Here is a 24,363-nt window from a genome sequence, read left to right on the forward strand (position 1 = left end):
AGCATCGTTACTCTGAGGTCCGGATGGAAGCACAACCACGGGCTTATCATCAAAATACTGAGTCCATTCAGTTTTTGATGAGGAGCAGAAATAAATCCTCTGTGTAATTATTCATTAGTTGTCCCAAAACTTGTGGAATGTGAAAAAGTCAGAGTTTGAAAGAACTTTAAAATTTCCTTTAAAAAAAAAAGGATTTCACCACAGAAACAATTTGATATCATCGCAAATAATATGGTTGGCTGAGAAAAAAACAAATAGAATAAACATTGACATCTAAGTTTCATACCACATTAAGTTAAATAAAAAACCCATTTCTATAAAGCCAAAAACAAAGATCTACTTGATTTCACTAATGATCTGATCGGGATCGATGCAGCCAGATGTTGTACTTAGTGTCAGCATCTGATCAAGAATAATTGTTAACCTCACCGACACAGTTGCCTGTTATTCTATGATTAACTAAATCTGTCAACAACATTAACATCCACTTCAACAAATGATTTGAATGAATGAAATCCACATTCAAAACAGACGTTTATCGACAAATTAAAACAAATTTGACTGAGAATAAATATGAGCTGGATAAAGCAGAAGTAGCATCAGCAGGTCTCACCTGGTGCAACACTCAACACATTACTCTATAGTCTGGATGGAACCAAAACCAGAGATTTAAAAATACTGAGCGTGTTAAATGTTTGATGAGACGACCAAAAATAAATCCTCTGCGTAATTATTCATTAGTTGTCCCAAAGGTTGTAGAGTGAAAATGACACAGAGTCTGGAATTGAGGATAAGACCTCAGTTATATATAGTGAAGTATATACGGTAGCAGGTAACTTAGGCTGGAATTAAAGCAAAAGCAAAAAAGATATATAAAGCTTTTAACTTTGAAACTTTTTTAATTAACTATTAAGTTAAATAAAAAGATGATTGTTGTGTTTGGTATTACTCACTATTTTGACAGCGTAGAGATGAATATGAGTCACTTAATTAAATGAACCAAAAGAATTTGACTTGATTTCACTCTTCAGATATTGTTTACAGTGCTGCTGGGTGTTGTTTGTTGTTCCTGCTGTCGTCGTCATGCCAGCATGACTGGTTCGCTTTTTTATGACAAACTGGATGTTGCAACAACACAAAGTTACTTTTCAACAAAAGATTTGAATGAATGAAAATCCACATTTGAAAGAAACTCAGAATGAAACAATTTGTGCGAGTGTGCTTGAAACAAGTTTGTGTAAAAGGGGACTGCAGAAGATTCAAGGTTAAACATCCCAGAATTGTATGATTCAAATAAGATTGTTTTTTTGCTAAAATAACATCAGGTTCCAGTAGATAAAAGACATTTAAATACCACTAACTGTTTGTCTGTAGCGAGATAAACTTTGAAGTTTTTTTTCCTCACTTTCACATCCCACACGTCTTCGTGTTTGTAAAGCACATAAAAGATTCATGTAAATCGGCAACACACCCACACCTTAACCCTTATTAGTTTCATTTATGAAAACATTTGCATAAATAATATGCATCATATGAAAATTCAAACACTTCCTGTGTACATTTTGTTTCTTTCATGTCTTTGTTCAGTACACGTGTGACATTTCACAAGCACCATCCACATAAATCATCAGAAATAAAAAACACTAAAATACTTTAAGACCAATTTGCTGCCACTGTATTTAGATTCGTGTGAGACTCATACACAACCCACGATGGAGATTCATTAATGTCCCTTAAAACTTAAATTAACATAAAAGTCAATTGGAAATCCATTTCCAAAAGTCATCCGGCCTCTTCGCTAATATTTATAAAAATAAATACAGTTGGACCACTGTTTTACACGGAGTTAAAAGCAATATGACACCCAGAGGCTCATCTAGAACACTGTCTGTAAGTGCAATGTCGCATTCAAGTGATAAAAGACCTTAAAATATCAATAAATATCTTCTGTACAACATTTGCACGCACACTGTTCAGCAGTCCTACTGGGTTTGGGCTGGAAGAGAAGGAGTAGTGTTCGGAGGAGAACAGCGTGTGAAGGCTGGACTTTGTGTAACGTGGTCGACTTTCCTCAAATGTTAAACCTGCGACTTTGTGCTTCTGTCGCCTTCAAGCCAATATTCTTCTGTCTGCATCTCTGTGAGCCGAGACACCGTCCTCTGGAAGGCAAACCTTTCCTCGTCTCCACTGAATATGGACAGACTGCTGGCCTCGTCCTGTCGAACCCAGGGAAACACAATCACACCTTCCATTTGTATGTAATGTGTAGTGCTTCAAATAAAATGCAAGTGGTTTTACATTAGTTAAAAAAAGACAATTAAACAGTAAATCAATCAATCAATCCCTCGACATTTAATAAGAACTGTATTTTTTTAATAAATTAATGACAAATAAACAAACTTATGTCAACGTTTCAAATGAGTTAGGGGAGATTCTACCAATCGGTTATTTCCATCTCTATCGAAAACAGGAAATTAATCTGCCACTGGAGTGAAATGATTTAACACTTCAGTTTCCATAGATACATAACTTGTGTTTAAAAATAAAGCAGCGTTATTCTGAGTCAAATCTGTATTAAGAAAACAGCACCTCATGCATTTTTATTTCTGTTTGCAAAAGGACTAATGGCCTTACTCGTGTTTCTGTTGATTGTTGCAGATATTGTGAACATTCCTGGCAGCAGTTTGCACTTTGACTGTTTTATAGCCTTTTATACTGAGCCTGAATTTACACCCCTAACACGAAAAACTGGTTCAGCTGGATTAGAGAAAAGGGAGAGTTGCAGAGCTCTTACCCTTTTCAGCCCCAGATCGTCCATGAGAATGTGGCTCTCATCATGACCGCGATCCCCGTCAAGCACAAAAAGGTCCTCCAGAGGGTGGTCGGCGAGAATCACCACCCGCACCTGAAAACAGAGATGACTCACTGTAATAAAAAAGTTTTGGTTTGTAAACGTGCGGGTGAATTTGTGCACCGTACCTTGTGGTCGTAAAGAGCGTCCACGAGCGTAATGAGGCGCCTGGCTTGAGTTTTTTTGTTCAGCGTGAGCAGAGGAACGTGACGGATAAAGAGGGTGTCGAACAGCCTGGATATCTCGAGGTAGTCACTGGCCCCTAAAGGCTGAAACATTTACATTCAGACACTGAAGCCAAAAAGCAGGGCTCCTGATCTGAAACCACTGGAAGCTGCTGTGCACTTTTCTTTGAATCAATCAGCTTTTTCAAAATGACTGTTCACTAGAAAACTCATCCTTTTACGACTTATCTGATTTCTTTGGATAACATTAACTCATACAGAGCCATTAATGGGTTATTTCACTTTATCACGTAACAATCAAAATGTTTTAAAATGATGTAATGTAAATCTGGTCGAGTTCTCTTTGTAGTAGAAAACAACCAGATAGTCTGAGGCTGAACTTCGGCGACAATAGAATGAAATGATACAAAATAAATCTACATCGATGTGATGGTGAAACAATATTGTGTGCATTATTATCGTATTGTGGCTTTAATGAAGCAAGCGAAATAGTGTAAAAAGCAACACACAAGAAAAAAGACCCACGATTCAGAATTAGAAGTCAATAGTGATACAAAGTTTTACAACAGTTGTGTCATAATATGCATCACACAATCAGGAGTGAAAAAGTTCAGACGGACTCACCCTATCACAGAGCTCCTCAAACGTACAGTCGGCAATGGTCCCACAAGCTTTGTTCAGACGCACATTTCTGTTGAGGATGTTCATCACTCTCGGTCTTGTAACTGTGGGGAAATGTCACAACATATTATAGCTGCTATAGGCAGCAATGGGTTGGGGCCGGGCATTTTGAGGAAGTATAGGAGGAGGATTATGTCACATATCATATTCAAGTCCACTTACTGTCATTCTGCTTGAAGGCCAGCTCATCAAACATCTTGTCTAGAGTCGCTTCTACGTCAGGTTCACTTGAGCTGCGATAAATGTGAGAGAGAAACGTTCATTAATCTACCTCTAACTTTTGGTGATTGATTTACCAGAAGACTTTCTTACAGGAAGTAGAGTTTTCCAGCGGAGGGTCTGTTTCTTCTGCGGTAATCGATCCCAGAATCCAGCCGAAGAGTTTCGCAATATTTCTGAAAGTGAGAGACAAATAATTAACAATTGGAGCGTTTAAAATATTTAAGGGAAAAAGAGATTGCAATATGTTTGTGAGTGGAAAACATTGTATTCAACATTCTTACCTGCAACACGGCAATAAAAGGCACAAAGTTGACTCTCTGCAGACCGTTTTTATACAAATCTGAGGCCAGATGACAGATATAATTAATTGTATTATTAACATTTCCTTAATGTGGATTTCTAAATCGCTGAACACATTTAATTTGATGAAAAATCAAAAATTGCAGATATTTCAGGGTTTCTTCTCTTGATTTGCAATGTCTGCAGAATCATGTTGTGAATGTGATTAATTTTAAATCCTTATAATCAACTTTTATTGGATCTTACGTTTATTGGATCCTACTGTTTTGTCCTTTCAAGAACAAAATAAGGAATATTGATGCAACTTGAAACCCTTTTGAATACAGAGTTAAAAAACTAAATTTTCGTTTTACACATGCAAGTTTTAAATGTGTCATTTTATCTAGATATACAGGTAATGTAGAACTTGTTTCTAACCTTCAGGAGGTCGATTAGAAGTTGCCACAACAACAACTCCATTCAGAAATAGATTCTCAAAAAGCTGCTTGAGAATCATGGCATCGGCGATATCAGTGACCTGAAACACATAAAAGATGGAAATTAACTTTTAGTGGCAGCACTGCTGAGGTTGCAGAGGCTGCAAGACTCACTGTGATGTGTTGAGACATTGAAAGATCATTACCTGAAACTCATCAAAGCACAAAACACAAGCCTCCTCACTGATCTCCTCAGCAACTGGAGCAATTGGGTCATAGGATTTGGCCATTTTACCTGCTTTCCTCTTTGGCATACTCTGCTTTAATCGATGGATCCCTAGAAAGAAAACAAGTGAGAACTTATTAATTCACACAAATACATGTTCCCTAAAAACATGTAGGCCGTTATGGGTGTAAATATACAGTTTAGTTAGAGTTATCAAGTACAACATGACAAATTAATTAAAATTCTCCACATATACCCAATTTTTTCTAAAAAACCTGTGAAGTATTTCATAAAAATTCCTATAACTACCCAAAAAAACTCCCCATAAGAATGTAAAAAAAAAATCCTGGGTCCACTTGAAACAACTCCAACAGCTGCGGATAAATTTCAGTAAAATCTTACATCTTATGGTTGATTGGGTGAGTTGTCTTTAACAACTGACATGATTTAATGCGTTGATTTAATGATGGACGAAGGACTACAAGTGGTACCAGAGATAGTGTCGCCGTCTGGTGGCAGCAAATCTGCCTCAAAGACAAACACTTTGAGTTGCCCATTTTAAGTTGTTTGAAAAGAGAAGCTGTGATAATTTGCTACTAAATGTAAGGTCACGTACAGTAAATGGTGACAAGAATAAATATACTTTTCAGGCCTAAACAACCACTAGAAGACTTTGGTTCACCAAAATGAAAATGGATACAAATCTGGTTAACTGACCTTGTAGATGGTAACTACAAGTGGGTTAAATCCAGAGAGCAGATTTAATGACCACTGAACTTAACCCTGAACTCTGAGCTGTGTAATTCTGAGATGTGTTTTCAGTTTCAATGCAGCGGATCACAGGTCACCCTGAGTTAAGTGAGTGTGGTAAAACAAAAAAAAAGCCCTTCTACGATACTATGATTTACCATGGAATGTGTAATTAGAGTGTAAAGTTTCAGTTTTGATCCAGTGGAGCTGTAAGTTTACTGGATGAGAATACAAATTTATCTTTGAACCTAGAGTGGCAGAGAAAGAGCCTGAGCTGGAGAAAGAGTCACTGATTTAATCAATGATGAAGCTTGAATCCTCATGTTATTTTAGATGTATTGTTTACATAGGCTATACATTTATTTATAAACCTACTGACTTTGAACAATTGCAGATTAAAGTGTCTGTTATAAGACTAGAGTGTATATTATTATAGTGAAGGCTGGGTATTTCATATATTGCGTTAGTTATCAACATATATAAATTAAAATAGTCACTGAAATGCTGTTAAAACAACCACATTTCATAATATCAATCTCAAGTCTGTTTAGGCACTATAAGGACACAAACCTGGCAATGAGTCCGATGAATCAACAGAGTTTTAGTTACAAACAGCAACTGACCCAAAATCCAAGTGCTCTCAGATTTTAGAGCTGGAAAATGAATTTCCCTCAACTCAGGATAATAAACCTAAAGTTTTCATTAATCTTGCATAATTTAAAATCCTTCACGTCTCTCTCTCTCTTTTTAATGGAAAATATAAGGTGAAACGTTGATACCTTACGCTTGCAGCACAAATTATACCTGGCATCAATGCAATAATTGAAAGCTGGCTCATTTGCCCCCTAGTGGCTGTTAGGTGGACTCTGCACCTTAGAACCATACGTGCCCATAACTCTCTTACTGTATATATTGTTGTTCTATTGTTGTTTTAATATTGAAGTTTGTACAGTGCACCAACCACACCAAGGCAATTTCCTGTATGTGCAAATACACATGGCAATAAAAATAATTCTGATTCTGATTCTGTGAGATCACTGCCAACACTGCAGTGTATGAAGTGTACTCACTTTTATGCACATCCAACATAAAGCCATGGAAATGAACCCGCTTTTTCTTTTCTGTCTCCACATATGAATAAAACATGTCCATGACCATTGTTTTTCCTGTGCCTGAAATAAGAAAGACAATGCCTGTCAGTAACAATTGAGGACATAAATTACTATGTTATTAGAAATTAGATTTCTATTCACACTCCTTACCGACGTCACCAAAGATGTAGAAGCCTTGTGGAGGTTTGGGTTTTTGGAAAAACTGGAGGCGATAAAGGGAGAGAGAAATAAGGAATTAGATAAGATAAGGAAATAAGAAAGCACAAGTCTAGTGGTTACCCAAGTTCAACTAACTTTACAGGCAGTAAAGTATGATAACAAATAAGTTATTATAACAAAACATATAATCACAAAGGCTGTGAGTAACTGCCTTTAAATAAACAAAAAACAACACATGCTGCAGAAACCATATACAGAGAGGATAAGCTATTTACACATAATACACACACAGTGGTGGATGAACGGATGTGAAACCTTTGAGAACCTCATGCAAATACAATAAGAACAACAGTACCAAAACAAGTATGCTTGGTATTCTGCTGCTGCAACTGTAACAACAAAGAGAGGCACTGTTATCCTCCCACGTGTCATGATTTGACTTCAGGTCACACTGGGATTTGTGAGTATTTGATTCAGCTGACACTTCTATGTTAAAACTTTGCTTTGCTAGCTGTCAAGTATGGAGGTGTTACTGTTCTTTGAGTTTGTGTGGCGGCTAATGGAACAGGAAACATTGCACAGGCAGAGGGAAGAACGGTTTCGGCAAATTGTGAAAGCAGATGTCCTTCAATCCATCCAGACAATGAAACTGAGAAGAGGGCGGCGTCTACAACAGGACGAAGATCCACCGCAGACCTCAGGATCCACGATGAGCTACTTCGAGAAACACCGAAGCTTCTGAAAGTCTGATCTTAAACATTATGTGTTCAAGCGGGTTTTGTCTTATAGGAATTTCAATTTTTTGAAACAGAATTTCTTCCTCCTGTCAGTGAATCATTGTTTTTTGTGAATGCACTTTTTGGACTGCTGTAAATAATCTTGCACTCTTTGCATTGACAATATATTTCTCAAAATATATAAGAAGACTTGACGCGAGCCAGAGGAAGAGCAGGTGAACACTTATAAATGAGGAATAGAGAGAAAAGCTGCTGTTTGCAAACAGTAACCTCTGACAGAAAGGGTCAGGTTACGAGTTAGTGGATCTGGATTTTTGTAAGTGCAATTTGCTGTAATATTTTAAGTTAAACACTTGAAGATTGTTTTTTAAAGTGTCTGTTCACTGCAGGGGTTGTACTCACTTCTTTTTGAATCAAAAGATCAAAACTACTGCACAATATTCAGGTATAATTTGCCCCTGAAGTTTAGTGTTCAACAGATCAATCATTTCTCCAACCTACGTAAACCTGCGTTGACTGTTTGCAGGTTTATGACTGACAGCAGTAGATACTCAGTAGAAACCTGTCACTACCTTGGAGAAGATGGATGTGGGAGTGTTGCTGTATCCTCTCAGCGTTTTGTGCAGCTCGTCCAGTCTCCGCATCACCGCTCTCTGGTGCTCGTCCTCCCGCAGCGTCCCGTCCCTGATCAGCCCGCTGTAGTGATCCATAGGCCCGGAGAAGCCCCCTGCGGCGACCGCACCAGAACCCACCTCCTCCTCCACCTCCTGCCGGGCTTTGACGGAGTAACCTTAGAAATGAACAGAACACGGATACTAGTGGAAGTTCAGCTCGTGTGTTTACAGCAGGGAAAAGAGGCTCACAGAGGAGGTTCGTTACAGTGAAGGGTGACAGCTACCAGCGACAGAATAAACCCAAAAGAAAAGAAGTTAAGTTTATAAAACTCGTCAAACAACCATAACAACACCAGGTTCGCTGTGGGAGAATGTCAACCGGTTAGCTGGGTGGACTTTTTCACCGCTTGGGACACATTTTAACCTCCACCGTCCCAGGGACTCCACTAAAAGTCACCTCACCTCGTTTGCAGATCTGCGTTAAACACCTCAGCGGGTTCCCGGAACAATAGCGCTCCGTAAACAGACGCCCGAAGCCCAGGACGGCTGAGGGTGACATCCCCACACACAGCGGTGCGAGGACTGCCATCTTGTTTCAAATGACGTCAACGAAACTTTATTAACAAGGACAGTACACACACAGACAATACAATCGTCTGCCGGCAGGGGGCGACACATCTCTCAATTCTGTGTTAATAATAATAATAATAATAATAATATTTTGTACCACGTGTCAATCTATTGCAGAAAAGGGTTATTTCAGTTTTGTGGGGGAAGTTACTAAAAAATGTAATTAAAAAAACACAACATGATAAAATGCTGCTTTTCTCTACTTTTATAATATTGGAAAAAGGGATGTTTTTTTTTTTTGTTAATCGAACAATCTGATGTCTATTAAACATTTATTATATACATACATTTATATGTATATAAATGTATATTATTCATATACATTTCTATCTGTGAAATGCCGGGGCTAATGTGTGATCCCTTTCACCGTACATATGTGCACACTGTACATATTCATTTACAATGTATATATTAGTTTTAACCTCATTCATATTTTTTAAGACTTTTCTTATATTATTAAGTATTGCATGGTACTTATTACTTTACTGGTGGTTATCCCTGACTGCCCTCTTGCTGCTGCAATGCTGCAAATCTCCCCCCTGTGGGACTAATAGCTAAGCTTAGCTTAGTTTAGCTTAGCTTAGCATAGCATAGCATAGCATAGCATAGCATAGCATAGCATAGCATAGTTTAGCTTATTTTATCTTATTCTGTATATTGATGTACACATCAATTTTACAATATCATTAAAGTTTTTTTTTTTCAGCTCAAGTATTAACATTGGCTGTCAAATTAATTATTTTAGTCCATAAACTACAAAGTAAGTTTAGTAATTAAAATAAACTAAGATTAACTGGGAATACTGATTAATGTTTACTACAAATTATAATTTATATGTACATTGTTTTAATTAACCGATAAATCTAGTTAATGCCGGTTATAATTCACCACAGATCAAGATTTGAAAGTCTTGTTTTTTTTTACCTATAACCAAAACCTTAAATATATTCAGTTTAACATCATGCATGACAAAGAAAACAGTACCCTTTTACATTTGAGAAGCTGGAACCAGTAAATATTTGGCATTTTGACCCAGGAAATGAATAAAAACAATCTTTTGATTATCAAACCAATAGATTACCATTATAATATACAAAGACACAAAAAATGTGAGTATGAATGTTTAATGTAACGGTTAAGCACAACATTGGAAACCCACAACAGAACAATTGAATTTTCAGAATTTCCTATGAATTCTCTCATTATGACTCTGTCCTCGTTCTAATTATATCTCCACAGCACTGAGCCGGAGCCGGAGCTGCAGACAACAGTCAGGGTGTTCCAGGGCTTACAGGCTTGTTGCCATGACAACAGAGGAGCCCTTCTCTCCCCCACCCCTCTCCCTAATGCACACAGACACACACACTGTCACTCGCTCTCTGTCTGTCTCTGCTGTACACACACACACACACACACACACTCACACACACACATATACACTGTATAACAGTGGAATCCGCCTTGCTGTGAGATCCAAGCTCTGCTATTGGGAGCAGGAAAAATATAGGAAATCCAGCACGGAGCAGAGGGATCCTCCACATCTCCACATCTGTTTTGGATGGTGAGTGCCTAGTGACTGGTTATTGTTTGTTTACACACTGGATCCTTGGCCAAATCTGCTTTAAACAGGATCCCTTTTAAGTGGCATATAAATAAATTGCAGCTCCTTCCGTTCGGTTAGCTCTGCTGCTTATACTGCTGCTGCTGATGCTGCTGCTGCTACTGCATGTACGATGTGCCACATGTTTCTCTTCTCGGAGCTGCTCCTTCTTATTTTTTAAAGATTAGGGTGGAAGCTGTCATCGTAATGGTAATTCATAGCTGGGTAGCCATGGTGAAGTCAATTTCCCCCTCCCTCTGCCACTGCTGAATGCATTAGTCTAATGAGATGTCTGCAGCCTGTGTGCCGAGCAGCAGCAGCAGCAGAGGCAGAGGAGGCAGCAGCCGTGTGTTAACCAAGAGGGGACGAGGAAAAAACCACATCCAGGGAGACAAAGATGGCTTTCACTGCATTGTGAGGGTTTGAGGTTTATAGTCACCTGCTGGACTCCTAGGATTTAAGACTAAAGGGCTTGGCTCTTGGACTTTCACAATAGAAGATAGCAGGTAATAGACACCCCCTCCCTTGCTCTCTCCCTCTCTCTCTCTCTTCCTCTCGCTCCCTCTCTCTCTCTCTCTGGGTTATTGGTGTGTTATCAGTTCATGATGGAGGTGCTGTTTCCTCCACAGCTCTTGCATGGCTGCCTTTTGTGTCGTTGGATTATTACCACTGTGCTCTGCTAAATTCTGCTCTCCTCACTGCATCAGTCCTCTGCAGTCTCTCAGTGTTGCTGTTGTGCACCGTTACACCACTGCTACTTCCTCTGTGTCCGCTCTGAATTGATGCTGCTCTCTGATCTGCAGCCCCCGAGGAGGAGTATTGATGTTTAAGTAAAGTGCACGTTTCTGTGTGTTTTCTATTGCCTGAGCTCATCGGTTGTCTCCTTTGTCTCCAGCTCCAAATGAGTGTACCTACAGCAACGGCACAGAAATCAGACGGCAACAACAGTGAAATGCAATCAGCTGCAGTGGCTCCCTCCTTCCTCCCCAGCCAGTCGGGGAAGATACCGGGCAGGAAGAGAGGGAGACCCCCACTCCGCAATGTCGCTAAGATGGATTTTCCCAACTGCTACCCAGAATCGCTGCCTCCGCTCAAAGTGCCAAAGAAGAGGGGGAGAAAGCCGGGCTTCAAGGTCAGCCAGATTAGGGGGAAACAGGGGGGTGAGATATGATGTTGTGGATGCAGCGTGTTAAAAAATGCATGTGTACGCAGACACACAGGCTCCATGCCCTTCAGGTTTTATGGGACCCCAGTGTAACAGAAAGACATTAAAACATCTATGAGGCTTTGTTCTGCTCCTGTTAAATATTTTACATTTTGGGTCTAAAAGGAGCCAGTCATTAATACAATAGAAATTCATTGTCTGCAGAGTATAAACTACATTCTCACACAGATTTCGTATCCAAATTATTTAACCATCCTCCCCCTCCTTACATCATTTAGTGTGTGTAAATAAATGATATGCCCGAAATAAACATAGGAATCCAAAAACCTGTACTCTTCTGCAGCTCAAACCCAGGATGGTGATGACGCCATTGGCTATTTCTCCACCCAGCAGCACCCCAGAGCCAGATATGAGCTCCATCCCTCAGGATGCCGCCACCATCCCTCACTCTGCCACGCCCCAGGTGCTCACAGGTAGGACACCAAACACTCATGGCCTTTTATTATCCAGTCTGGGGTTGTTTAAGGACAAACTCTGATGAAGAGATGGATAGTTTCTCCTTTTTTCCTTATCTCCACCTGTGTTTTTCCCGTACTAGTGTGTATCTACATCAACAAGCAGGCCAACACAGGCCCCAACCTGGACAGGAAGAAGATCCAGCAGCTCCCCGATCACTTTGGACCCGACCGGCCCTCGGTGGTGCTGCAGCAGGCCGTCCAGGGCTGCATCGACAGCGCCTTCCAGCAGAAAACAGTGTTCACGCTCCTCACACAAGGCTACGGGGGAGAAAAAATATCAGGTGTTGTACAAAGACCCCCCTCAGGTGTTGTTTTCTGTTTGTTCAATACCCTTCAATACATTTCTTACCATTTTACCTGAGGTGGAAGTGAGAAATAACTATCTTTAGACCATATTGACCTGATTTGTGGGAACTTGTGTCCGGACTGTGCTGTTGTTTCAAGTGCTCCCCCTGTTTTGCTCTTGCAGCCACGTTTGACGGGAAGCAGCACCTCCTGAGCCTCCCCGTGGTGAACAGTATTGACTATGTGCTTCGCTTTCTGAAGAAACTCTGTCGCAGCTTGCACTGTGAGAACCTCTTCAGTGATCAGCCCATCACCCAGCACAGTGGCCGCTCCTACCAGTCAGATGGTACTTGTACATGTTGAACTCAGGAGAAGCAACTGTGCCAATATAAACATATGCTTTCAGCTAATTTCTACTCTGACCTTCTCTTTAGCTGAGACATCCATGGCCGACGACTACCACTTAGACCAGTCAGACGGCAAGCGCTACTCCATGGACCCTGGGGATTCTGCTTTCAGCTCCATAAGCTCGTCCTACTCACCAAAGTCCTCCTACGGGTTCCGTTCATCACAGCAGTTCTCCAACGGCTCAGCCTCCATGAGCATGTGCAGGCAGTCGTCAACCAGCCCGAGCACATTCCCAGAGAGCAACAGGACAGGTGAGGAGTCGTAGGGGGGAAACAAACCAAGATTGTGTCCAAATTATTTCACAGACGAATGAAAGTTAAAGCTGCATTCTCTGCTTTGGTCTTCCAGGAGGATATAGTGCATCTCCAGAGTCCCAGGAGTCCAAAGCTCCGCACAATAAGGACCCAACCACCTGGTCTGTGGAAGATGTCGTCTGGTTCATCAGGGACGCAGACCCACAGGCTCTTGGGCCTCACTCGGACGTCTTTAGAAAACATGTAAGTCCACCGTGTTCTCGACAAGCTGACATCCAACAGAAATCCCCCTGGCTGATCAACAGTTTCTCACTTATTTGACATCAACTTCTTTTTCTCTCAGGAGATTGATGGAAACGCTTTGCTACTCCTGAAGAGTGACATGATCATGAAGTACCTCGGACTGAAGCTTGGGCCGGCCTTGAAGCTTTGCTACCACATCGACAAACTAAAGCAGACGAAGTTCTGAAATCCTTCGACAATATATCTCCTCCCCTCTTGAATCCAAGTTGTTTGAGTTTGAGAATAGGGTCACGTCTGGGGTCTCATGTCCCCAGACGTAAAGGTACGTCACTTTCTTCCGGGTCCCCAGAAGTAGGTGTCACTTCCTTTTCTACCAAAAACATAAGAAGAGTAAATTGGCTTCTACTTTTTATTGATCTCCTTTTTCGTAAGGAAGAAACAGTACTTTCATAGTTTAATTGATAGTGTGATAGTGAAGAAAGCCACTCAAAGAATTAGACGTCCAAAGGAAAATATAGGCTCCAACTTAATGCTGATATAAATGGTGATATTATAGGGCTGATGTAAATCTTCTCCAACATCACCTGCAGTTTATGCGATGACAACAATGCTGTATTTTTTAATATTCACGTTTTTCACAGCTAACACACTTTACGCACTTTAACTTTAACACTACTTAAAGCTGCAATTACAGATTTTTTGGCCACTTGAGGGCAGTGGTAACAGGGAGGACTTGTTATCAAACAGTTAACGGCAGTTATGGAATTACAGTATTCGTCTCATTTGGTGCTTCTGATCACCTGACGAATGTATGTTCTTTTTTCCTCAAGTTAAGCATCGTGCTGTCACATTTTTACATGATCTATCTAAACCATTTAAGAATGTTGAGCAAACTCGTTGAATGTTTAAAAATCTGGTTAAATAAAGCGAAATGAAAAGGTGAAAGTGACGTCCTTTAGTTCTAGGGACCCTAAAGGAAGTGGGGACCCTACTCTGAGCTTAGGGCTGCAGTAAGACCCATTTAGTACAGGTTTTGTTTTTAAGATTCCCATTTAAAATTACTCACACTACCCTTGTCCCTGATTTTGAATTAAAACCTTCAGATTATGGAAAACAGCCACCATAAACATGTTATGTATATTCCTTATCTGACTAGAAATGTATAAGAGAAAACATTTTTTACCTTAAGACGACTTTCCATTGACAGATCTCACCACAGGATCTTGTTTACTTGTGTTTATCAAGATGAAAACATATCTATGACTATACTGAAAATGGTGCATTAACATACTATGTTGCTTTTTAATTGAGAGATTTAGAAAATCATTTTGATACTATTTTTTCACATTTCTGTGTCAAAAACAAAAATACTTTCCCTGTGGATGGATCCTTCTTCTAATTATGATTTCAAGATGTGAAAGACTGTATAACCTAAGCAAAATATAGAAAGACAGTAGCTCTCTTGTTCGTATACACAAAGTAAAACGAGAGCATGTGAACGTGATATATTTATGTTTCAATATGCAAGATTGTTACATGCCAATTATCTCTCCTCATGTATACTCATTAGGACATTTTTTTTAATTTCATATGTTTATAAGTTTTTATCAAGCATCAGTGTTGATACCGAGGTCGTCAAAACACGTAAATGTGACACTAAGAAAACCTAAATGGCGATGTAAATGGGTATATAATATAGTATTGCTTTTGTATACCACTTTTGGTGTACAGTATGCATCCTTTTTAATCACATAACCTTTGTAAGTGAATGCTGCTGTAAAGAAATTACATGTAAGCCATGCCTAGTGAGAACATGCTGAGGTGTTTTATTTTGAAAATCACTACGAGTCAGAGTTTTAAAGAATGCTGAGTGGATCAGAACTCTACGCCGGTGCTAAAAGTTATCTACGTATTAAAGTGTTTGCTTTTGTGTCTGTGAGATGTAAATGATATCCTATGTGTACACTGTTACTGTATGTGAGTATTAAATTAAGAAATCAAGTAATCAGAGATTATGAGTGAGTCAGGCTTGTTATTTCTGTGGATCTGGCTTTCAAAACTAAGCCTGAATTGATCCAGATTTGAGTTTGGGTTGTCAAAACTGAGAATTACTTTGTCTGGGATCCTTTACTGTGCTTCAAAGTGTGATTTAGCAAAGGTGACCTATATCTGTTGCTCCCTAGAATGTGTCGAGGGACGTCCAGGGGTCCTAAATAGGAAACTGCAGGCAGACTAGAAACAGCCAGTCTGGCTCCGTGAAGGGTAACACAATCTATTTACCTGACCTCTAAAGTTTTTTTTTTTTTATTATTGTCAAATGCACAACAATAACATTAAGCAGTCACTGGCAGTGAAATGCAGAGACTGAATATATTTGACTCAATATATCTTACATATAAGATATATTATATTTACAAACATTTAAATCTCTATCGATCTAACTCAACAAGACAAAAAACATGGATGTTCCCAAAAATGACACAACATCCTTTTAAAACTAAATTTGTTTAGGGTTTTGCATGATCATTGAACCAATGTTAAGGACATGATCATGTCTGTTCAGTTTTGTGCGTCAGAAGTGCATATTTACACATTTATGTCTTTATATGTTTTTAGTCCCTTCACACTATTTGCCACACAATCCAGGCTGTAGTTAACGTTGAAGACTGAAAGTCACACTTAGCATCGGCAGATTACAGAGACATTTTATATCGTGGCCCTTGTTGTGCAGGGAGAACAACGAACCGGGGTTACTCAAGACAGAATGGTCATCACATCTTAAACACAGATCAAGTGCCCCTGTGCTGGAATACTGGGATTGAGGTTTTCTTTACATCAGTGAGATTATGGTCAATTGATGAAATACAACAGATTTATTAATGCATCATGTGAGGACAATATAAAGCACAAGACTAGCATTGAACCCATTAGGTTTCCTAAACAAACTAGAAAAAAACCCATTATATTATATCATAAATTTATGTTATAAAACCCTGTTGTCCTATTATCCATGCACACGGTGTATATTTATGGCCTGATTCCACTATTGCTTAGACACAGTATCTACACAGTATCTGACATCGTAGGCCAAAAGTCAACAAACAAATAAACTATTCAGCATCACAGCATCAACACCTGACCTTTCCCATTCCCTGGTGGTGTGGACAGGGTTTTGACACTTCACTAAAGGAGCATGAAAGTAATTCATGACCTTGGGAAGAGCAGCAGAGAGGCTTGTTATGTTTTATTTATGTTTTTTTATTTACGTCACCCTTTACTTCAATTGCACTTGAGGGGTGGGTTTGGGTGACACTACAAAAGCAGCATGTAGGCTTGTTATGTTTTTTCCCGGTTGTTTTATTTATGTTTAAAGAATCGGTCACCATTTACTTCAATTGCATTGGATTTGGCTGCAGCACCCCTTAAACTCGAAAAGGGCTTTGTGGACTCAAACAATTCCCCCAACCCTCCATTGGCATAGTGGTGAGTAGATAATGAGTGAATTAAAAAATTCTGGTTAACTATCCCTTTAGATTTTCTAGCTGGGGGAATAAAACCAACATATATTTTGACATTAAACTGGATGAAAGGAAATATATGGTATAAGTGGGTGTGGCCAGGGTGTTTTGGCTTCATGGCTCCTGGCTCCTGCAAGGCTTTCAGGGGCCCTGATTGGTTTTCCACCCCCTGAAAATCCCATTACGCTTCTTAAAGCCATGTTTAATGGGAATGCAATAATCCAACCCTCAAGTGCATGGATTATACATTCCTGATTCTTCAGTGTCATGAATGTTAAAAGGGAACGCATCGCTCCATCTTGCGCATTGTTTGGTTCCCCCCGAAAAAATCCACAACAATCCCCCCCAGCCCCCCACCCCAACCCCTCCAAGAAAAAAACAGATTTATCTCCCGATGATGAAATGTGGGGGCTGCCCGTCCTCATCTCCATGAAGGATCCGGTCATAACGTGACAGGATCCAGCTCCATCGCGCCCGAGCGGAGCAGCAGAGCATCAGTGAACTTCTGATCAGGCTGTGATGCGCACGGGTGACGACGCGCTCCTGCAGTCGCGTAACCAAAAGACTGGCGTGGGATCGGTCCCTGCTGCGCCTCATCTGGAATAACGTCGGGAAAATCCAGAAAAAAAAAACTGAATAGCGGGTGTGCGCGTGTGTTTTTTTTTTTTAAAGGAGGCGAGCAGTGTTGAGAATAATCCCCCGTTTGGGCGAACGTCTCCATCGGAAGGGGGGGTTTTCTCTACTTTGCAGAAGCCAGAGCAGATTTATCCCGATAGAGAAGCACCAGATATAGGCTGTGGAAAAAAAAAACACAGGTAAGAAGTGACTGTGCGTGCAGATGTGTTGGATCTTCAGATTACAGATCGTCGGTGGATTGTTTTGATTAATATTGATCATTGGTTATTTGTCATGTTTTCCTTTGCGTTTTGGATGAATGCGATGGAGCAGACGAAGGGCTGGCACACTGGCACCTGCGCATCCCTTAAAATAAAGCCTCTGCCTGGAAACAGCCTGAAAAACGGCGGTGGATGATTTGACGGATGAACAAAATGTCGTGAGGGGTTTGCGTAATAATTGGCTTTTTATGGAGACGTAGTGTGTCTGCAGACGGAGCTGCTTTGCGCATTTTCTCTTTAGGTATTATTCAGTCTTTGTGCGGTGGATGAGACTTGGGCAGGTTTCTCTCTGCGCACGGAGAGGTGCCATTAGGAGCAGGATGGAGGGATGTCATGTGAAAACACTCTCACTGCGTCGTTTCCATCGGAATGCAGCAGCAGCAGCGTCTCTCTCTCCCCCTCGCTCTCTCTCTCTCTCACATTTAGCTTCAGTAGCATTAACTCTGATGTCATTGCCCACAGTGTAGGAATAAAAACAGCATCTGCCGAACCGGAGGACTCGGGCACGACGAGTCCTCCGTGCCCGTGGCCTGTGCGAGATGTGGCGAATGTCCCCCCCACCGCACTCGAGTCGTTTTCTGAAGCGCTACCCCCCCCCCCCCCCCTTTTTTCCCTGCAAAATAATGCTCGTCCTCAAGGTCATTCACCGGAGCCTTTGTGTCATTGATCAACCCCCCACGATCTGTGGCTGTATTCACCACACAGCGCACGGCAGGGTTGTGTGTGTGTGTGTATGTGTGTGTGTGTGACAGGCTGCAGTGATTGTGGCTGCAGCTCGTTTCTGCTGTTTGTTGTGGAAGGCCGGAGCCAATGCAGTCTGCTGCTGCTGCTGCTGCAGAGATCTGGACCATATGCTGGTCTCCGGAACATTTTCACACTGTGTTCGAATATGCAAATAATATGCTGCTGCCTCATTTGGTAAAATATGCATGAGCATTGAGGCATACTTGGCTATTTTATGTCATTTTTGCCACATCACTAGTCAATAATTCATGACTCTGTGGCTCCTGACGGGCTGCTCTGGTGTGGTTGTTCCAAGTTGTCATGATGGCTACTGAGGGCCTTCGTTATAAGAAACTAATCCAGACAGATTGTTCTGCGGATTCCCTACACCTGGCTTAAACACTATATTACATACTCATTTATAAGCTGTATTCCCCTTTGATCCAGATTATGGAAGGGCCTCTGTATTCTCCTGCATGATGCCCATATGCTGAGGTCTGTGGATTTACTGCAGCGCTGCCGCCGACACAACCAGGCAGAGGCTTTGTTGTCGCTGTCAGGTTGTAGGACAGTGTTTTCAATGGAAACTTGATAGCGGCGATCGAACATTTGATGAACTTGTTCTGCTCTGACAGTGGTGATCCAGGTCAGTGCTACGCGAGCCACAGACTGGCACAAACAGGCTGAGGGGACAGAAATAGAACAGGAGCACCAGGGAGAGAACCCCCCCGCCCTCAACAACTACTGAAAGAACTAAACACATTTGCTCACTCCCCACTAACTCATGTGGATGTCCAAAGAGGGAGTTTTTTGTCTGTGCAGTGAAAGAGATTTTCATACTTTCATCGCTCGAGCAGAGATAAATGCATTATTCACGTGTTCTTGCACCACAGGAACCATGGGAAAGCAGAACAGCAAGCTGACTCCAGAGGTGATGGAGGATCTGGTGAAGAACACAGAGTTTAATGAACATGAGCTGAAGCAGTGGTACAAAGGGTTCCTGAAAGACTGCCCCACTGGCAGGCTGAATCTGGAGGAGTTCCAGCAGCTTTATGTCAAGGTCTGCACGAACCACCTCCTTTCTTTATTTAATGATCTGCTTCTTTTATATAATGTCAGAGTTATATTTTAGAACATTTATTCTTGCCTAGGCCTCGTTCCAATATATAACCGAGGCTATAACCGCTGCGACTGCAGCCTTTTTAAAACCCTGAGTGAATAATTGAACGCTTCTCTCCCACACTTGCAGTTCTTCCCTTATGGCGACGCATCCAAATTTGCAGAACACGCCTTCAGAACCTTTGACAAAAACGGAGACGGGACCATTGATTTCCGAGAGTTCATCTGCGCCCTGTCCATCACATCCCGTGGCAGCTTTGAGCAGAAACTCAACTGGGCCTTCAACATGTACGACCTGGACGGCGACGGAAAAATCACCAGAGTGGAGATGCTGGAGATAATCGAGGTAAGGGATTATGAAGTCATTAAGCCCTCGTTCATTAGGGGACTGGCTCTGGCTCTGGCTCTGGCTCTTTTTTTTCAGCACACCTGTCATGCCTTGAGCTCAGCCGCTGTTTCATAACGACAGAACTGCAGATGTATTGAATTACATCCATTTCTGGAAATACACCAGTATAGTAAATCTGATCTGTATCAGCGATAGTCGGGAATATTGACAGTTCCTGTTGCGATAAAGATGGTACGTGCTTTGTTCTCCAGCATCTATATCAATGACAATCTGTTTTTTCAACTCAATTACACAATCTATCATATTGCAGACTGCTCTGATGAATGGACTATAAAGTGGATGCTACTGAACACGTTGATATGAAGGTGGTGATCATACAATTTAGTGTTGAGTTTGCTTTGGTCACGTTTACATCCACGTTACTACTACTTTGGCAAAAGCTGGAAAGTTGAAGCATTCTTGCTTCTGTAAATTTTCCTTATAGCAAACAGTTAAAACAATGTATCTGTTGTTGAAACCTGCAGTTTGAACAGTTTTAGTTTTAGCAAATTTTGTGAAGCCAAATCGTCTTCACCCCTTGTTGCTGGCTGCAGTATATATCTCATACCATGCATCCTCCATGTTAGTGGCTTGGACATAATTAAGAGTCAAATTACCTGTTAAATACATTGTTCTAAAGGAGGATTTCTGTTATTTTAGGTAGGCCAGTTCTCATCACAGAGATGTTTGTTCATGTTTCTGATAAGTTTGGTTTTAATTAGTTATTTGATGCTCTGAAAATGAGGTGATAGGTCTTGATTGACAGATTGACGCATGGATCAAAAGAACTCGATATAACGGCTCCTTATCACTGCTGCACAGACTCTGGCTTCAGAGGACGTAATAGTCCAATGTGGCAGCACACGTAACCAGGAAGCTAAATTTGTCTCTTTATTACGGAGTTCTATTTTTCAGTTTCACTTATTTAGTCATGTTGAACTGATCAGTTTCCTCTTCCACACAACCCTCAGCAACTCGGCATGCTGGTCCCCTGGAGTACGAACACCCCTGGTCTTGAATCACTGATCCATGTCCTCATGAACAAATGACTGCATGTAGGCCTCACTGGATTATGCAATAAACCATTAGCTAATTTCTCACTGCATCTCACCCACAGGCCATCTACAAAATGGTGGGCACTGTGATCATGATGAAGATGAACGAGGACGGTTTGACACCACAGCAGAGGGTGGACAAGATCTTCAGCAAAATGGATAAGAACAACGACGACCAGATCTCGTTGGATGAGTTCAAGGAGGCGGCGAAGAGCGACCCGTCCATTGTGCTCCTGTTGCAGTGTGACATGCAGAAGTGAGCCCCCCCACACCACCCCTACCCCCCACCCCACCCCCTGCTCGCTCCTCTCCCTGTCTGTAATCCACACACTCTGGACAGCAGCACATGTTTTAATGTCTCATTAGGTTCTCTGCCATTTCCACAGGAAAAAAAAACAAAACAATGCTTGGACTATTTTTCAATGGACTTCGCTTCTTGTGGTTGTATGCATGAGAATGTTAAATGCTGAATAATTTTGAATATAGCTATAAGATATCATACATTTCTATTTCAAAACATGCCAATGTGATTTGTGCACAGTAACCCCACACATCCTCATCCATCCCTAGCTTGTATATCAGCGGAGCACTGCATTCAATTATGTTCCTACAGTATTTAGGATCCCCAGTGTTCACTGCTGCGACTACTGTACGCTCTACATAATAGTATCAAAACAATAATTCCTATGATAATTGTAACTGTCTCTGCTATCCAGACTTGTTGAGCTCGTGGAGAATAGAAAAGGCTCCCGTCTGTTCCAGATGTTTTCACGCGACGGAACCGAGAAGAATAGGTTCTTTGCATGCCTATAATATGTGTAAAAAAAATATAATCTCTTACCTTTTGCATCTTTAGGTGGCTATAAAAGAGAAACCCTCCGAAATTCATTTAGTATTGTTGCATGGGATGTACAGTATGTGACTCACCAGACCATTAGTTCACCTCCAGCTGTGTGGAAGCATGCTTCCCTTTTAAAACACGTGAATGTGTGACACGATATTTCGGTTGCAGTTGTCGGCAAATTTTGAAGAGGAAGAGCATTCACATCACCATTCTATTATATGTTTTGCTTCAGGAATTTGTGGGATGAGCAGAAATATATTCATGGAGCATCACTCCCTTTTGATTTTATTGTACTGCTGCCACTTAATCTGGAGTAGGGGCCAAAATGATTGCTGTCATTGGGCACAGTACTCGTGCATTATTCATAATGATCTCAAATTGGCTTCTTTTTCAGGCTGCTTATTGGAATTTAGGCTTAAATGAAATTAACTCAGTACATATCAATATGTTTACAGAAATGATGAGCACTGCAAAATGAGAACAGCCTCGGCTTTTGACCCTGATGCTGGGAGCTCACTCTCTGGGCCGGGGGCCTTGCGAGAGGGGCTCCACTTCCCAAGCAGCAAAAGGGGAGGACAAAAAAAGCCTCGTATATGTTTACTGAACATACTGCATTCCTAAAACCTTTTTGTAAGGAGAAACTTTTTATTGAAAAGTCTCATCTTCGAATTAATTCCATTCGCAGCAATCATTCAAGATGCGAGACCCTCAAAGGGAGGTGATTCATAAAGCCTTTTCAGAGAGTGACAGCAACTGGTTGGAGACGTACGCGAAAGTTATTGACGAGATTCTCTTTCAGGAGTTGTGCTGCACTGGAGGCTGAAGAAGCTTTTCACCATTTTGTCTGTAACATAAGAGAAACCGACCATCACATTGTTGATGTCTATTTGATTTACACATTTAAGCCCAGTCACCACCGCAGATTCTTTGTTTGAGTAAATATTTATATCAAATATAAAAAATCATCATACAAGTGACTGTATTCTTTTTTACATGTGGCATGTGTTGCACCCAAACCCAATTCTGTAGTGATTAAAATAAATAAACCATCAACAGGCTTTTTCAAAGGACCCAGTCTGACAGGTGCAGTTACTGAAGACCAGACGTTTGACTTTGACACTGTGTTGATGGATGAATGAATGAATGAATGAATGAATGAATGAATGAATGAATGATTGAATGATGCTTATGATGCACAAAATAGTTCTAAGTATCCTGCTTTAGATTTATTGTAACATTGGTTAAAGTTGTTCACATTAGAAACAATGGAAATCTTCATCACATGATTTGAGGTGTTACTGTGACAATTCCAGTTATAGAACCACATTGTTATAAATATTCTTAATAATATAAATAATAATGTATATTTTTTTAATTTATACATTGACCTGCTGGATACAAGAGCCTCTCTGGTCTTTACTAAAAAATGAAAAGGCAGGTTTAAAGATTCTGCACCACATTTGTTAATCTAGTATATTGGACGAGGAACAAAAATCTTTTTGTTAATTAAGCCTTAAACTGAAATCAAAAGTCTGCACTAAGAAACTCTCCCCAATATCAGAGACATCCTTCTAATGTCGAAGTTTTCAAAAAGAAAAGCTTTTAAACAGAGATGAGCATTAGGTAGAGTGCCACCTGCTGGTCAGCGGGGTAATGAAAATATCCTAGTAAATCTATTTCCATTAAGATTAAGATTAAGATGCATTTATTAGTCCCAAACACATGCACAGACATGCAAAGGCACACTCATGCAGGTAGGTAAATTTAATCTCTGCTTTTGACCCATCTGGTGCAGGACACACAGAGCAGTGAGCGACCATGTACGGCGCTCGGGGAGCAGATGTTGGGGGAGTAAGGTGCCTTGCTCAGGGGCACTAGACAGGGTAGGGAGACTCTTGGATTTTTGGACAGATCAATCCAGGTTCGTCTTTTGTTGTCTCTCCGTGGAGTCGAACCAGAGACCTTCTCTGCCCATAGTCCAAGTTTCTGTCACTAGACCACCGCCTCTCCTTAACTACATGCTACACCAGAAGACGTACCAAGATGGAGCAGGCCTCGTTACTGTAATCCAAAATCCCTGAGATCATCCACAGATCATCTTTATCAGGGACTTGTTGAAGAATAACTTGCATCTGACAGAGAGAGACCTTTGGGAGGAAGAAGAAGAAGGAATCAGACAGACAGGAACTACAATCATGCATCATTCTGTGTCTGTTCTGCCTTGGTGTTATCAAGTCGATGGAGGAACCTCCGCAGGTTTGTTTTCTCTTTGTAGAGAGTGAGCGGTGAAAGCGTTTTCCCTAATGAGGGCAAAGGGGAGAAATCGTCACAGCCTAAATTTTTCTGACTTCGTCCTTCAATATGCACATGCAAATTAGGCCAGAGGATTATTTAGTATTGTGGCCAATGAGCAGATCAGATTGAGGTATTCAGTATGAAGAGCTGTCAGCAGCAGAATTAATTA

General features: G+C 40.9%; 3 protein-coding genes across 7 annotated transcripts; 2 read left to right on the forward strand and 1 right to left on the reverse strand.

The window, feature by feature from the left end:
* Positions 1–148: 148 nt before the first annotated feature.
* afg1la (AFG1 like ATPase a) lies at positions 149–8,899 on the reverse strand. Of its 2 annotated transcripts, XM_062397394.1 has the most exons (13): positions 8,716–8,878; positions 8,212–8,429; positions 6,894–6,945; positions 6,702–6,803; positions 4,862–4,992; positions 4,657–4,756; positions 4,221–4,279; positions 4,030–4,112; positions 3,880–3,950; positions 3,661–3,761; positions 2,980–3,120; positions 2,795–2,905; positions 149–2,216 (listed from the first exon to the last, which is right to left on the reverse strand). In XM_062397394.1, exons 1-13 carry the CDS (start codon positions 8,840–8,842, stop codon positions 2,079–2,081), a joined length of 1,434 nt encoding a protein of 477 aa, XP_062253378.1. In that variant the 5' UTR covers positions 8,843–8,878; the 3' UTR covers positions 149–2,078. The 2 variants fall into 2 exon arrangements, with proteins under 2 accessions (XP_062253378.1, XP_062253379.1); XM_062397395.1 differs by lacking the exons at positions 149–2,216; positions 2,795–2,905; positions 2,980–3,120 and adding an exon at positions 3,127–3,505 and having other exon boundaries at positions 8,716–8,899.
* A 1,402-nt stretch (positions 8,900–10,301) lies between these two features.
* Positions 10,302–15,350, forward strand: LOC133961483 (sex comb on midleg-like protein 4). Of its 4 annotated transcripts, none has more exons than XM_062396602.1 (8): positions 10,302–10,444; positions 11,379–11,615; positions 11,992–12,121; positions 12,247–12,471; positions 12,636–12,797; positions 12,886–13,110; positions 13,208–13,356; positions 13,457–15,350. In XM_062396602.1, exons 1-8 carry the CDS (start codon positions 10,442–10,444, stop codon positions 13,580–13,582), a joined length of 1,257 nt encoding a protein of 418 aa, XP_062252586.1. In that variant the 5' UTR covers positions 10,302–10,441; the 3' UTR covers positions 13,583–15,350. The 4 variants fall into 4 exon arrangements, with proteins under 4 accessions (XP_062252586.1, XP_062252589.1, XP_062252588.1 ...); XM_062396605.1 differs by having other exon boundaries at positions 12,247–12,447; XM_062396604.1 differs by lacking the exon at positions 10,302–10,444 and adding an exon at positions 10,854–10,989.
* Positions 15,351–17,315: 1,965 nt separating this feature from the next.
* On the forward strand, positions 17,316–22,952 carry vsnl1b (visinin-like 1b). The gene is made up of 4 exons (XM_062398141.1): positions 17,316–17,689; positions 19,387–19,553; positions 19,743–19,958; positions 21,118–22,952. The coding sequence occupies exons 2-4, from the start codon at positions 19,392–19,394 to the stop codon at positions 21,313–21,315; spliced, it is 576 nt and encodes a 191-aa protein (XP_062254125.1). The 5' UTR covers positions 17,316–17,689; positions 19,387–19,391; the 3' UTR covers positions 21,316–22,952.
* The last annotated feature ends 1,411 nt before the right edge of the window (positions 22,953–24,363 follow it).

The sequence above is a fragment of the Platichthys flesus genome, chromosome 10 (genome assembly GCF_949316205.1).
Source record: "Platichthys flesus chromosome 10, fPlaFle2.1, whole genome shotgun sequence".
Taxonomy (NCBI): Eukaryota; Metazoa; Chordata; class Actinopteri; order Pleuronectiformes; family Pleuronectidae; genus Platichthys; species Platichthys flesus.

Coding starts and splice junctions, on each gene's coding strand:
- vsnl1b (XM_062398141.1), top strand. CDS start 19,392: ATGGGAAAGCAGAACAGCAAGCTGACTCCAGAGGTGATGGAGGATCTG. Junction 19,554..19,742: donor TCCAGCAGCTTTATGTCAAG/GTCTGCACGAAC, acceptor CCACACTTGCAG/TTCTTCCCTTATGGCGACGC. Junction 19,959..21,117: donor AGATGCTGGAGATAATCGAG/GTAAGGGATTAT, acceptor TCTCACCCACAG/GCCATCTACAAAATGGTGGG.
- afg1la (XM_062397394.1), bottom strand. CDS start 8,842: ATGGCAGTCCTCGCACCGCTGTGTGTGGGGATGTCACCCTCAGCCGTC. Junction 4,993..6,701: donor TATGTTGGATGTGCATAAAA/GTGAGTACACTT, acceptor TTTTCTTTCTAG/GGATCCATCGATTAAAGCAG. Junction 2,906..2,979: donor ACGCTCTTTACGACCACAAG/GTACGGTGCACA, acceptor CTCTGTTTTCAG/GTGCGGGTGGTGATTCTCGC.
- LOC133961483 (XM_062396602.1), top strand. Junction 12,122..12,246: donor CACGCCCCAGGTGCTCACAG/GTAGGACACCAA, acceptor TTCCCGTACTAG/TGTGTATCTACATCAACAAG. Junction 12,798..12,885: donor CCGCTCCTACCAGTCAGATG/GTACTTGTACAT, acceptor CCTTCTCTTTAG/CTGAGACATCCATGGCCGAC.